Genomic DNA, 14,959 nt, shown 5'->3' with positions numbered 1-14,959 from the left:
TAGTCGGCCAAATCCTAGACGATAGCCGGAACTTCGGAGTGATATCCAGCAGGCAGCGGTAATTGGCAGTTGGTTTAAAACGGTTTCCCCTCCATGGAAGCTTACACAAGTTCCAATCTTACATGTTTTTCTCGAAATGAATACTTTACATTCGCAACCAAAGTCCGCTGCATCGAGCTCCGACTCGATGTCGTCGAGTTTGGACCTGGTCGATGGGCTTGCCCCGCTGCCGACCGTGAGACGCGGGAAGAAGAGGTACGCCGCATGTGCCAACGTACCGTCGTTCTAGTCTGACATGGGACTGCAGAATCCAGGGAATGTCTCCCCAGATGGCCACATTTTCTTTAGGGAAGCGACCACGAGTTAAGCGAAGTTGTGCAGGCAAAGTGCGGTCGGGTTGCATTACGTGCAAGTAAGTTGCTGTACCGTTTTGGCTACATGTCCTGTTCGATACTGACCCTGGACTTTTAGACGGCGACACATCAAATGCGATGAAACTCGCCCCTTTTGTCTGAAATGCACCAAGTCGCCTCGAGGGCCTGGCGTATGTGAAGGCAATGAGTTCCAGCAGAAGCAACCAGATCGACAAACACAACCACGCCCGATCATCTCAAAGGGAACTTGGCGGGTTTGGCCTGCCGCTGTACTCAGGGAACCCGGCTATGAATCCGCGTTCTTCAGCAACCCGCAGGAGAAGGTCTACTTTGACTTTTGGCAGCATCTCGTGGCTAACATTTACCTCTTTCCCAACGACATCATGGTCCGCGTTGTCCCGCAGCTTGCACGCCGTGAGCCAGCAATCAAACACGCCGCCCTTGCCATGGCTGGGATGGCTCGCGCGCTGGTTCCATCACTCATCAGGCGAAGCCGGAAGGAACTCCATGATAATGGACCGCACTACGAGTTCGCTCTCCAGCAATATGGCCGCGCGATCAAGCTTGTTCGCAGCTCTCAACCGTCAAGCGAGAACATGCTCTGGGCCATCGTCTGCTGTGTGCTTTTCGTCACATTCGAGTGTCTCCATGGCGACCGCAACGCTGCGCTGTCGCATGTGAATCATGCTTACAAGATGATGGAGACATATTTCAACCAGCGCTCTATGGTCGAGGACAGTCCCGTGACGGACTCCATCCGCGCAGTGTGCGACGATGCTGCGTGGGTGTTTCAGGGTCTGACGATGCAGGCTTGGTCGCACAATGTGCTGCACTCCAAGGATGCTTCGCAAATTAGTTGGTGTTGTCGGGGCAGCAAGCGCACCTACGCAGTCGAGGAGATGCCAATCGTCTTCACAGATATCCACATGGCACGGCGTTGGTGGAGGGTCGTGCAGCATTACACGTGTCATAGATGTCCCATCTACACGGAAATGTTTGTCGACGGACTTTCAAAAGAGATGCTGGTGGGAAGCTACGTACGGCCAGCTCTATCTCCGAGTCACCTGGATGAGCTGGCCACTGTGCTCCCTGAGTTCCTTGGCCATCTACGACGTTGGCAGAATGCCTTTCAAGGTGTCTACGACACCCTGCGGGCGAATCAGGAACGCGATTTTCACGCCTACGTGGACGCCTGTAACTTGCGCGTGCAGTACCTCACTCTCTGGACCGATGTCTCAAGTCTGAGCTACAAGGATATCAGGGTGATGATCATGCTGACGCCGTCGTTCCGCGAAATGGTCCAGCTTAGCCGTATCGTTCTGTCGGCGCAACAAAACTGCGGCGGATGCACCGAGACCTTCAGCATGGACAATGGTCCAACCCTACCGTTGTTAATCGTCGCCTGTCGATGCCGAGAGGACAGTGTGAGACGAGAGGCGACGGAGCTGCTAGGCAAGTACCACCGTCGAGATGGGCTTTGGGACAGCAGGGCTTTTCACAGCGTCGCACTGAAAAACGTAGCAATTGAGGATGAGAATACGGCCGAGGGAGACGACGTTGAGCAGTGGTCGCGCATGTCGAGACGCGAGGTGCGCTTCAGTCGCGAAGGGGATGTGTCAGGCAGGATGTTTAGATGGCAGCCCGATGTGAAGGAGTGGAAGCACGTCGAGGAATCTTTGTCGATGGTTTGCTAAGAAGCAGTACCGTCGGCAACATAGATTCGTGTATTAATGACTGGGAAGTGGACTCATAATGCTTGTTCAAGTCCAAGATCTTGAGGTACGACGTCTTGTTTGTTATGAAAACTGCACGCCCTTTGCTGCAAATTACCTGAAGCTCGCCTTCAAACACTCCTAGATTGAGCGTTTTGTCTAGTGGCCAGTTGCCCTTCTCCTCATGCAGATGTAGTTCACCGGCCCTCCGCAATATCCAGAGCTTCCAACACCAACTTCCTCGCTTCCGAGGTGACGGGGGTATGATCGAGACTGTCGCGGGTGGCCCAAATCCCCATCGAGTGCTCCTTCTTCTCAACTTGAAACTCAATTCCTTCGACAGTAACGACGTAGCTCAGCCGGAGAGCTTGGTGCTTCACGATCTTCTCTTGCCCTATCGGCGTTCTCTCAAGCCTCTTCGTGGTGTATCATATGCGAGACAACGGGGTGGTGACGTCCAACACCTTCATTTGCGTCTCTTCGAAATTTTGCGTACGACAGCGTCGCAGATAGTTGAGTTCGCTGCGTCGACCTTTCCTCCAGGTATCTCGGAGATGTCTGAGTAGTATTTCCCGTTGGGGTTGCTTTTGAGGAGAAGCATGCTGGGGGTTGGAGTGACATATCGCAAGAGTGCAGTACCCACTGTTACTTTATCGACTTGGGCGGAATCGCTTAAGCTCAGAATAAATTGGAATTGATTGCATGGCATTGATAGGAATTCCATGGCTCGTCTTTCTCAGCCTCATTCGTGAAGTGTAAAATACAAGCTGTCCGTAATCATGTTTCGAGGCGTTTGTGATTTCCGGGGATCCTGACTTGTACCTCAAGTAAGTACGCAACCATTAAACCAAAAAACAAGATCACGCAGCATGAAGAAAGCTTCATTTTTTTTATTCCACAGTCTATGAAAGTGCTTCGGTCGGACTACTGCCCTCATAGTTCACACCACTAACAAACTTTTTGACTTCGGCTATGCAAAGGTAGTCAAGGTCAGAAACCCTTTTCAGATTCCGACATAGACAGTGACGAGTAGTGAATTATAGAGTCGATCATACGTGAAATCAAAGCCTTCTTTCGAATCATATGCGCGAGGATCATTGACCAGAATCTCATAGAGTGGAATAAATTCAGTAATGCCAAACCACATCAGTATTGGTGAAGCAAGGTGGCATCACGGTGGGTCTTGATTCTTGACTTCTTTGGCACAGTTCTCGTAGCTCGGCGCCATCTGGGAACCACAAGGGTAGAAACTCGCCCAGAAGCAGATCGACGCCTGCTTTTCCGCTTCCTGCTCCGATATGACTGACTTGGGACCGAAACTTGCCCATGTCACGACCAGCAAGACTGCCAATGACTCCATACCACACAGTTGCTCCAGCCCACCAAAGAGATACTGTTTTGTTGTTGCAATGAACCCAGATGTTAGGATCCGCACCGTGAAGTAGGAAAAGCTTTATAGAAGACGGTGAAGACCCCCAAGACCTTCCTTTGATAGATGTAATTATCCATGTCTGCCAGCAAGTAAATCTAGCTCCCCAGCCATATTTTAGCAAGGATGCTCCATTGGGATCTGCCCCCGCTTCGAAACATTTGGAGATATACTCGCAAGTTCTTAACTCATATGATCTCTTTTTCACGTCTCTAGCGAGATAAAAATGAGAGATCTCATATAGACAGAAGTCTAAGAGCACGTTGTGATACATTTCCCGTTTGCTTCGGCGTCCCAATTGGTAAAAGCCACCATCCAAGTTGATAGGCCATGAGTATGCAATAGGATCGATGTGAACAGCGAGACCGATGCTTCCATCCGTTTCTGTAGCGTAAACTAGTTCGGATGGATCGAATCGAAACCAATTTGTAAATCTTGCTTCTGACCCAATACTTGGAGTCGGTGTTTGAACTTCCAGAGTGCGGATCAGTTCTTCGCAGGAAGTCAGTAGCCGACCTTGGGCCAGCCCGCGAAAATGAAAGCAATTCTCAACAAAGTGTTTCAGTACATGCCCCAAACCTTTCTTGACGAATCCCTTGCAGGGATCGAAGAGTTTCAAAGATGCTAAGAAAGCCTGAAGTCGGAAATCAGCCCAGTCAAAAGATTGGGCTTCAGCGTCGATGAGACTTTTGATGTGCGGCTGCAACAAGAACTCAACCACAGATCGATGTGTGCATACAACCCGCTCAGTAGAAGGATGTTCATGATTAATCCTGTGATTGTCGTAGTACCACGCATGAGTATGCAGAAAAATGGCGTCGCCCTCATCGATGATCTCGGAATTCTCCTCTTGATGAATTCGTGCAGTACCGTTCTGCAGGCTGTTCTCGATTTCAGTATTGAGATTTTCGCTTATCTTGTACTTATTTTCTTCCCTTGATGTGATTTGTTTGGCCTGACCATCACTAAAGTCACAAACGCCCCTCATCAAGCGCGGTCGAGAATCGTGTTCAGAAAGTTGTACCTCAAGAAGGCCCATGCAACGTTGGTAGACTGACCGCCTGGCTCTATCTTGTCTTGAGACCCGAGCACTATTGGCGCCGTTTGCGGTCGGAAAGCTGAAAACGAAGTTGGGATCTTTCTCATAATCGTCCAAGAACGTAAGTTCTGCGAGCAGCAGGGGTAAAGCATGCAAGCCACCGCGAGTTTGCTCCGCTACAAGCAGAAGCATTCGCATCGCCCTCATTCTGTCTAATTTATTGGTATGAATCCCACTCCTGATGGATGCTAGAATTGACGCGAAGAGATTTCCCAGGCCTGCAGGCAAAGCTTCGAGTCTTGCTCTGAGATCTTCCAGTCGCTCCCCGGAAAGAAATCCCCATTTGAGACCTCTCAAGGTAATCTTTACCCAGAGGAACACGCCTTTGGCTTTGTCCTTGATCAGATCGATGAGCTTTTCGACGTTTGGGTTTTCCAAATAATAGGACCTGAATTCTTCGTTGTCGCACAATTCGCTGTTGACGTAGGCTGCGATGTCTCGGCTCGTGATATCCTGAAGGAGAATTCCAGGGCAATTTACTAGCCTCTTTCGAAAGACCTCCCATTCGCGGCTGGAAACACACAGTTTGATATCTTCTGAGAGACTCTCAGCCCAACTACGAAGCATCTTTATCATGTTGTCATGGTCTCCATCGAACTCATCCAGGCCGTCGATGAAGATTGCAATCTTGTGTGAGGAAAAGAACGCCGTTTGTTGCAACAGACGGGAGAAGGCCGACTCGATCTCAGAGCTCTGGATTGAAAACGCTCTTCCTTGTGTAGCGTTTATCCACTGATTTGGGAATACAGTCTCGAGCAAGACCGGGGCTTGCTCCAGAACAGAGTATGAAAGTGCCCGAAGCAGTCCGTCCAGTGATTTTTGAGCTGTGGACCCAAGCTTCCAGAAGAAGAAGTTTGCCGAAATTAGCCTCTTTTCTCCAGCCCAGTCATTGAGGTAGGATTGCGTAGCAGTGCTTTGGCAGAGGTACTTCATAAGTGTCGATTTTCCTGCGCCAGGTTTGCCAGAGATATGGAAGATACCTCCACCATGAGCCAACCAGTTTACGAGACACTTTTGTGCTTGAAGCTCTTTAACGGTTCGCTTCAGGGATATCTGAGGTTTATAACCTGATCCATCGCTGTGACGGAACGTGGACGCATAACTTGGATCGGCCTCGCCTATGGATGACGTATTGAGGCCCAAAAGCCAGGAGAATGTCTTTTCGTGGGCGCGTTCAATCTCATCGAACCTCCTCGTCATGTCGCCGACATAAAGCTTCTCCAAAATGAGGCGCTGAGCAGCGCCTTCAACAGCCTCCTTCGAACGGGACAGGATATCGTGGACACTTTCTACCAAACCAGGGACGTGCTTCCACAGCTCGACGTTGGATTGCAGTTCCTTGATGTTTGCGCCCAACTGCTGCATCTCAATAGCGCTGACGTGACCTTGGGCTGAAATTTCACCGAGACGGCCACTCAGTTCCGATCTAAGAGAAAGGAGAAATGTTAGCAGGCGTGCCTGTTCACTTTCTTTTTGCTCAACTCGAGTAATTTTACCTCGTTAATTGAGTAAGCTGTAAATGGATCCTGGATCTACAATCATTCAATCCTTTCTGGAGTGTCTCCTTTTCGTCCTTCTTCCGGAAGTCCTTGATCATTTTGCATAGAATGTATCGCTTCTTGGCTAACTTGAGCCCAGCCAGGAGGGTCATTAGCTGGACCGTGAGTCTCTTGTACTCATCAATAAGGTCCAGCAGATGAGCTTCATCAGTATCCCTGGCCGCACCGATTGTCCTAGCATTGAGGCCTGTGACGTGTTCCTCGACGAGTTTGACCCGACGCTCCAGATCAGCATTGTCTTTGAACGTCGCAGAACCCGTCAGCCCAATCTCTCGTGCCACCGCAACATTTTCGGCCGCGAAGTCGATGAATGTGATGATGGCACTGACGAGGCCGATGATCTCGAGTGGGGTCATATTTCCGTAGTGTCAGGGTGGCAAAGGCAACAAGTAGGAAGGAAGGAAGGAAGATGCTGCCAACTTCTGCAACAGTGCAATTGCGTCTGGGGCCTCAAAGCGCGCATCCGTCAGGCGTGTTGAGATGCCTCGTCGCCGTACCAAGCGTTGTCGAGAAACAAGGTGAAGAGACCAAAATTGAGGGGTAACCGGCAAGAGCGCCCCCGAGAGAAAAGCAAAATTTCGTTGGAAGAAGGCTCTCTCTGGCAGACGATTCTGCCTGCAGGATACGTCTTGACCGGGCCAATGATGGCAAGAGCTGGAGCGGCGAGGTTGCTGCGAGTTGCTATTCTCGGTGTGAATCTGACCAATCGCAGCCTCCATTCTGAAAGTGAGGCATACTTCCCAGGCGACCAAAGGCGAGGTGACACTGCCTCTTCTTTTCGCTTGTGCTACCTACAAGCTACCCAGTCGTCACTACTGTCTTGGCTATCTCACCAATTGCTATCACTGTCATTATAGCCGTCTCTAGTGTTTCTCGAACTTTCATTTTGTGTCTGATTATTCGTGGGCGAATATGAAGGAAATAGGGCCGGATAGACATATCTCTTGGGAAAGTAAATATGTATGTATTTTCGCTATCTAGCAGTTGATGGAACATTCCATCTCATAGCTGTAACGTTTAATAAGATAAAAGACTTCTTTTCTACTACAGTCACAACCCTTCGTTGACCCCCGCAAAACCCTAATCCGAATCAATCACGATAACCTCCACCTCCTGTACTTCCTTCGAGACACGTGTTGACACATCCGCCTCGCCTCCCCCAAAATCACTCTCTAACCGAGCCTCCAACCACCCCCCAAATCCAGCAAACATCCCAACCCCTTTCCACCTCTCGCAAAACGCCCTCATAACCTCCATCCTCTCCCTCTCAACATCCCTCATCCTCCCCTCCATCCACCTTCCTCCCCTTCCCCCCTCAACGACCCCCATCTCCCCCAAACCCCAGATGAACTTGGCCTCACAAACAGGGCAAAAGTACGGCGGCTGTCTCGAGTCCTCACCTAACCCTCCCGTACCCTGCATGACGCAAGCGTAGTAAACGCAGTGATCCATCCCAAGACAATGACCAACCTCATGAACCGCCGTCCTCGCAACGCGTGAAAGCCACATACCGTACAGGTCCTCCTCCGCCAGCTTCTTATTCCGCGACACCTCCCTCGGAACAAGAACATTCCTCGAAGCAGAAATAGCAGCACCCATAGCCGTCCCCTTCATCTTCCTCAAATCAACAAGAACCTCTTCACCACCATCCTTCTTCCCCTTCCCCTTTCCTTTCCTCCCCCTTCCATCCACCTCCATCCCGTTTTCCCTCTCCCTCTCCATCTCCTCCTGCTCCTCCCACCACTCACACGCCTCCGTCACAAACCGTCCACAATGACTCGCAGGCCACCCATGCCCCCTCTCAACCCCCATAACCCCATCCATCGCCGGCCGATACCGAAACGAACTGACCGTACAAATCCTACTCCCCCCAAACGCCCGCCCGCAACAGAAATCATCATCTTCGTCTTCATACAGATCCTGCACGATGAGCATACACGCAGCGTACGCGTCGCCCGGTAGAACCCCTGAAAGCGCGTCGAGGAGGTCGTTAAGGTTGAGTTGGTATTTCGCTAAGCCGTCAGGGGACGGACGGCATCGAATTCCGACGACGGAAGACCCAGTTGCGAGGCCAATCATAAAGGCCTTCTTCTCCTTTGCCTTCCCGCGAGGAACGCCCTCATCATCCCACCCGACGAACCGAAACGCAGTAGGTAGAACCTTCACCGGAAGGGGATGATAAAACGCCTCAAAGTACGAAACAACATCCTCGACTCTCGGCTGCTTCTCCTCAGCACCTATTGACGACTCCCCAGAAAGCTCAGGAACCTCCCACTCCCTCATAAACCCAACACCCCCTTGCACATCCACCCCCGGGAAATCAGCAACATACAACGTCTTCCTCCCCGCCGTAATCCTATTCCTCCACTCCCCCGCAGCCCACGCCCTCAAACTTTGCGGCGGATACCGCGGTTCCAGCGCGAGGTCGTCGTCGGGGAGGACAAGCGGGCCGGGAAAAGTGGATGGGTCGAGCGGGAGTGGTGCGGAGGTGTTGTCAGCTGCCGCTCCGGGTCGGGCGGGGCCAGGGCCCGGGCCGAGATTGGAGTTGGAGTTGGAGGTACCGGCCTCCGCGACCGGCAAAACCCTCCCAGACCTCGTCGTCGCCGCGACGCGTTTCTCAACGGGTACGCGGAGGAACCCTGCCCTCGTGCGGCCGTAGTTTGAGGCGTCGACGATGATGGATGTGTGTTGGCATGTTTTGGGTTGTTTTCGGGGTGCCATGGTTATGTGAGTTTGTAAGGTGGACGGTCAAGATTCCACGTCGCTGGTGGGAGATGCGGTGAGTTGCCTTATAGACATCGTCCTCAAGGTCTCACGTTCACCGGCTTTGCTGTGCCGTAGAATGAGTCACAAAAGACATACCAATATTTCGAAACGAGGTAAATGCTTTCCCCATTGTTCAAGGTACGAAGCGATTCACGAAGAGGTTGAGACGATACTTGGCGAGGGGCCAAACGACCCCGCTTTCGGCGCTGCTGCCTACGATCCCCCCAAAAAGCCACCAGACTCAAGTCGCCCTCTGCTCTATTTCTTTCACCTTACCTTACCTCACCTTACCTTGCCTCGAATTCCTTGTGCTAGCTAGCTAGCTCCTCAAACCCGTAAAACGTCTACCTAGAATAGTCCGCCTCGCGAATCCCAGAGGCGCACCACGCAGCCTTGCCGTACGTCGCGCCAGCCAAGCCACGTTCGAAAATCTCCCACAGGCAAGACACTCGTCTCCGAATCACCTCAATCGTCCGTGATCACCAGACCGAATCCCTTCAACACCACCCTCGCAGCCCCGTCAGTTGCTGAGAAACCCTCCCGTGGCGCGGAGTACACAACGCAGTCCGTAACGAGCAACGGCTATACACATTATGGGCGAAGCCTGGAGGGGACGTCCGAGAAAGCCTCCTACATCACATCCCATCCGAGCAAGGCGCCTCGGTCTCAAAGAACACCCAAACCCTCACGTATCCCTCATCTTCAAAGATGCCACTGCTCCGCCTACCCCCCAACATCCCTAACCTTCGGACCCGGCATCCGCGGAATCTCTGCCCCTAAACCTGCCAAACCCTCAGACCAAGGGTAAAATACTGCTCACGCTCATGCTCAGACAGCGACAGACAGGCGCATAGGTCCTCTCGACCCTCAATCCTCAACCCGCGAAAACCCTTATCAGTCTTTCAACCTGCAGCCCAACTAAGGTAAGTAACTGTGGGCACCAAACGGGATTAAAAAGGGACCAAGAAAGGGCAGTCAAAACGTTCTCCAGCACAAAGAGCGAGAAGGAAGAGACATCTGCGCTCGGCCAGGTCTAGACCTCATCCTCTGTGCTGCCATCTCTGGTGTGCTGCCTCGAGGCTTGTGCCCTTTGCCCAGTGTCTCGCAGTATTTCGTGCATGTGCCGCGCGATTCGACATGTCACCTCCGATGTCGCGCTTGCGCTTGAGCAAACAGCTCAGCATAGACCTCTTCTTCTTCTTCTTCCTGTTCCTCTTTTCTGGGATAATTATGCTGTAACGGACAGACTCAGTCATAACCACAATACAACAATACCGCGCCCGCACCGCCGGGACCGCAAATCCTTCCTCCTGCAACCACATGGACCGCGCGACCCACCACCGCGGGACTACCGTCCATCCCGCATCCACATCCGCCGTCCGCATCCGCCGGGTCTGTTGCAGCGTGGCATACCGACCCTATCTCCCCGTCGCGTCTATTGCAGAATCCGGCATCGCTTTTCCTCGCTCTCTGGAACCAAGCTTCCCTTCTCGAGAGATAATCATCCCCAAGAGCAATGATCGTGTCAATGTCAATCTCAAAAGACAAAGAGCCGACCTCCAGGACTCACCAAGGCTCAGTTGCTCAGCGATCAAGCTTGGCCCATCAAACGCCCGCCCTCTCGCCCTTCCCGCCCGTCCCGGGGCACACCACCCATCAATCACATCTCGTCACCGATTGCGCGCCCCGTCCCATCCCGCGGTTTGCCTCCCGTTGGCCGGGCGAATGACGCGACGCCACACATACTCGGACATCCAGAAAGCCAAATAGCAACCGGGCCTGAATGTATGCCGTCTGCCTCGGAGGGCAATGCCTCCAATCCATTCCCTGATGATTCGCGCGCATTGAGGTTCTCCCACATCCAGTCGACTAGTCGCAGCCGATCATGCCTCGGTAGAACTTCGTACGCGTCGCCGCGTGAAAGGAACAAAAAAGCTAGACCGTTGCAAAATCTCGTGTACGATGTTAGTGACAACCCAAAGAACCATGAAAACACACACACACAAAGTGTGTAAGCTCACCACACCATACGCGTCGTCGCCCGCGTCGCGGTTGGGAGTTCTCGACTCTGTAAGAGCAAAGCGCAAAAAGTTTCTCGGCTCTGAAACCAGCCCGTCTTCCCCGGAATCCCACCTCCGCGAACCGCGGCACCAACCACGCTGACCGAGCGCATCCCACCCGCATCAATCGAGAACACCCAACACCAACGTCTACACCCCCTCCATCCCATCCTTTTCCCCTACGAAGGAGAGACGAACGGTCACCCCAACGAACAGATGCCGTCTGCAGAACATAAGATTATTTCGTCTCTTCCCACCGTGACGGGGGAGAGCGCAGAGTTCAGCTCGCACTTCGCAGGGTCCTGCTCGTGCCTGAACCCAAAAAAGACAAAAGAGCCCTGTCCTGCGATGCTGCATCCGAGGCACAAATCGGACGTGGCATCGCTGCTGGCCACACGTGGTCCAATGGGGGAGCGAGGGTACCTGGTCAGTGACGGGATGTGATGTGATGGCAGCGGCGGCAACATCACCAACAGCAGCAGCCGTGGCATCGTGTCGAAGGATCACCCTCATTCCCGACAGTTGTTGAGCAGCAGAGTAGCAATGCACTGCATTGTGCCTGACATGCCGTTGGGCAAATCCTTTCCCGCGTCCGTGGACTACCGCCAACGGCCACGACGTCGCGTCTCGAAGGGTGCCAGCTACAAGACGTTGGTGTCGTCACCAACGGATTGCCCTTCACCGGTTTGGCCTGAGGTGAAGTTGCAATAGAGACCTCACCCGAGCCTTACCAGTTGGTTGCATTCTCTCGATCTGCCTAGGCGGGACCAAAAAGTGAACCCAGCTCGAGGTTTCCGCAACCTAAGTTTGTCGCTCGATATTCCCCATCAGTGCGCCGTCGTCCCCCTTTCCCCGAGATCACATCGATCGATTCCGGGGGTTTCGAATGTCTCGCAGCGAAAAGCACATCATCCCCATGGTAAGACGTAGTAGAGTAGGAAGTAGCCTGCGGCTTTCTTCTTATCGCGGGTTGACGGGCGATCACGGGTCTCAGACATTGGTGGCGCCGAACCTTTGCATCAGCCCGCAGCATTCCTCGGTCCCGAAAGAATAGGTAATGATAAAAAGAAAATTCCCCGAGTGAGCGTGCGCGTTTGCGCCAGTCCAAGCTGCCACGAGGGCGCAGTCTGTAAGGTACGGGTGGCTATTCGGAATTAGCATCGAATCTTTTGCTCTACATGCGCCTCGGTGTAAGTCAAACAGAGGGCAGACAGAGTCCTTACGCGCAAAACTCGGCCATTCGCCTTTTCGCGCGTAAGCTGCTGTCACTTTCCTCTTCTATTGGCTAGGCTGGGCTTCAATGTCGGTTTCTGGGCTTGCTGGCCCTGTTGAGTAAGGTATTATTGATTGACTTTGTTGCTGCAGCGCCATTCCTTTGAACGGAAAAACGCAAAGAAGAGAGACTCTTCCATGGCTCCAAAGCGGGAATTGGCTTTTCATTCCTCTCTCTCAATTGACTTTTCAGCCCTCCAAAGCGCCATGAAGTGTTTCCTAGGCATCGCCGCCACCAACCCCAATATCAGGGATCCTTGGAATCTGAGTCATTGTCGCAGGAATGTTCCTCTGAAGATTTTGACAACTATTTGCGGTCACATCGAAATCCATCCATGTTTCCGCTTTGAGGACACTCGCCCGTGCACACACGCAATCGTGACACCAACTGTTGGCGCCGATGTCTCCCGCAACGCCTCGTGGCATCGTGCGACGGAGGCCCAAAAGAAACACCCCATTCTTTGCCACACGCCTCACCATGACGATGGATGGCCTGGAATGAAAGGCGAAACCGCCCGGAAGCGCACCGAGCTCTTCGGTAGGAAAGCCGGGGACTTTGTTGCCTTCTGTCTAGGCGGCGGCCTGTTTGATCTGAACTGCTCAAAGGCCATCCATTCATCCTTGAAGACGACTTGTCATTGAACGTATTAATCGTCCACCTTGTAGAACTGTTCGCCGTTTTTACCCTCGTATCTGCCGGCGTTAACTGTTGGGAGTCTTAGAAGACCCATGAACCATCATCATTACCAAATAGAGGAGGTGGCGCACGCGACATCAACTTTATCCAGGTGTCGACAACCTGGTTCCGAGAGAATTGTAAGCCGCTTCAACGGATGGCTTACAGGTAAGGACGCCACGCCCCTCGCCAGCTACCCTCTTTCATCCCAACCATAGAAGTAACCTAACGCCACTGTATCATCCGACTTTGAATTCCGTCGGGACCGGAGAGTGAAATTTCTGATCTCTTTTTTCTGCCCTTTTCTGTTGAGATTCGAGTGCCGACCTTGGCTTGATGGGTCTATGGCTTGCCACCGACCGATGACTTCGAACTTCGCGAAAAGTCTTGACGCATGCAGATTTTTTCCAAACCGCTGATGGCCAACTGTCACAATGGAAGTACCTATTCCCATTTCTTCTTCTTCTTCCTCCTGTTTGGCCGAGTCCAGGCCGGTCCAAAGGCACCGGTCTTCCACGTCGGCTCAACTCAAAAGGCCAAAGAAAACTCACTCGAGCCTCCGCATCGGCCTCCTGCTCGGTCATAATCCCCCGTCAGAAATTCAGACACATCGGCCCCCCACCCGGTCAGCCGGCATCGTTCCCTGACATGGATGTGTGCAACTTTTTTTCAGTTCACATGTGAAGTGGCAACAGCGAAGAGACTGTTAGATGATGGATCCTTCTTCCTGTCGCTGACGGGGTGGGCTTCCTCGATGCAACCGTACTGACAGAGAATAGAATTAGGCGGCCCTGCTGCAAGGTGAGGCTTCCACGCGCGCTTCTACCGGAGCCCTAAGGCGAGAGCCCAGGCACCGGATGGTATCCGTCATGCCCGTCACCGGCCACCCGTGTCTTCCCCTCTCGCTTCCGTCCCCTCTGCATTTGGCAAGTCAGCATCGGCGAATGGACTGCCAATCCAACCCTCCATCAGGGCACGACTAATGCAAGGGACGCAAGACCAAGAGGGAAAAAACCTCATCTCCAATCCAGGTACCGTACCGGCGGGCTTGGGAATATCGACTCAATAGGTGCAGACTGCAGAGATTGTGACGCTGCACACCCTCTTCCGTAGACAAGGCTGCACCAGTTAGATGCAGGCTTTGGGTATAATCAATGGCTGTGCTCTCGTGAGGGTGTCGAACCCCAGGTGCCTCGGTCGGCCATGTTCTGACCGGCCCCAAATTTCTCGAAGCTGTCCCGTCTCCGGTCGACGGCGCAGCCTTGAGGGCTATTGGGTCAAGCGCCCACGGGATTTACGCCGCTTGCCGGCTTCAGGAGGGGCGAATAGCTAGGCCGAAGACCGTTGGTGAAAGCTCTCGTCTTCGCTACACATTTTGCTCGATGTCAGGCAAAAGGCACGGGAGCCAACGGAAATAGCAGGGTGGGCTCGCTGACCCGCAAAAGAGCACTCCATCCATCGTGATCATGATATAATCATATATCATTAGATCGATTAGCCAACAAGATGTCGTCAGATCTGAGGAGGCAATTGTTGGGCGTGCCAGGTCCCTATCTGGGTTCCACCGGGGCTGGCCGGCGTCCCTCGTCGTACGCCGTTTGCTGAGTGAACCAAGGGCTTGAGCTCAGCGGCGTAGTGTTAGGTCAAATCAGCAGTACCAGGCAAGAGTGTCGAGCATGCAATAAGCGAACAAGCCTGTTCCGCTGCAGTGAGGAAGGATCTGTGGCCCCACCTTGAGATTCCACCGGCAGGCCTAGATGAAGTGAGTTGAGAGACGAAAGCATCCGATGTACTACGGCGCAGTAGAAAGAAAAACGTTCTCATCATGCCGGGGGGGTTTCTCGCAAAACCCGCCGTACATGCAGGTCGGCTAGCATGCTCAAAGCCACATCCCTTCAGTTGATGACGGCAAACATTCCCAGGCGGCACGGAAGCCAGGTGGATAGTGAGTATGAGACAATTAGCTACGTAGGAAGACTTCGGTTGTAGAGACGGACTTTTACGCAAGAAGG

The 14,959-nt window shown here is 52.8% G+C and overlaps 4 protein-coding genes across 4 annotated transcripts; 2 read left to right on the top strand and 2 right to left on the bottom strand.

Annotated features, from left to right (window-relative positions):
* Window positions 1–187: 187 nt before the first annotated feature.
* Window positions 188–2,068, top strand: BDZ83DRAFT_749191 (uncharacterized protein; the record flags this gene model as incomplete). The annotated part of the gene is made up of 3 exons (XM_060513733.1): window positions 188–255; window positions 308–412; window positions 472–2,068. 3 exons carry the CDS (start codon window positions 188–190, stop codon window positions 2,066–2,068), a joined length of 1,770 nt encoding a protein of 589 aa, XP_060368546.1.
* Window positions 2,069–2,965: 897 nt separating this feature from the next.
* On the bottom strand, window positions 2,966–6,727 carry BDZ83DRAFT_609398 (uncharacterized protein). The gene is made up of 2 exons (XM_060507527.1): window positions 6,111–6,727; window positions 2,966–6,040 (listed from the first exon to the last, which is right to left on the bottom strand). Exons 1-2 carry the CDS (start codon window positions 6,527–6,529, stop codon window positions 3,214–3,216), a joined length of 3,246 nt encoding a protein of 1,081 aa, XP_060368545.1. The 5' UTR covers window positions 6,530–6,727; the 3' UTR covers window positions 2,966–3,213.
* A 526-nt stretch (window positions 6,728–7,253) lies between these two features.
* Window positions 7,254–8,894, bottom strand: BDZ83DRAFT_570574 (uncharacterized protein; the record flags this gene model as incomplete). The annotated part of the gene is made up of 2 exons (XM_060504319.1): window positions 7,254–7,439; window positions 7,497–8,894. The coding sequence occupies 2 exons, from the start codon at window positions 8,892–8,894 to the stop codon at window positions 7,254–7,256; spliced, it is 1,584 nt and encodes a 527-aa protein (XP_060368544.1).
* Window positions 8,895–12,409: 3,515 nt separating this feature from the next.
* Window positions 12,410–12,913, top strand: BDZ83DRAFT_648747 (uncharacterized protein; the record flags this gene model as incomplete). Its single annotated transcript, XM_060510216.1, has 1 exon — window positions 12,410–12,913. One exon carries the CDS (start codon window positions 12,410–12,412, stop codon window positions 12,911–12,913), a length of 504 nt encoding a protein of 167 aa, XP_060368543.1.
* Window positions 12,914–14,959: the final 2,046 nt, after the last annotated feature.

Source organism: Colletotrichum acutatum (assembly GCF_030867785.1).
Source record: "Colletotrichum acutatum strain CBS 112980 chromosome Unknown BDZ83scaffold_17, whole genome shotgun sequence".
NCBI classification, from domain to species: domain Eukaryota; kingdom Fungi; phylum Ascomycota; class Sordariomycetes; order Glomerellales; family Glomerellaceae; genus Colletotrichum; species Colletotrichum acutatum.
Note: the sequence above shows the minus strand (reverse complement) of the source record. Positions and strands in the feature narration are given on the sequence as shown.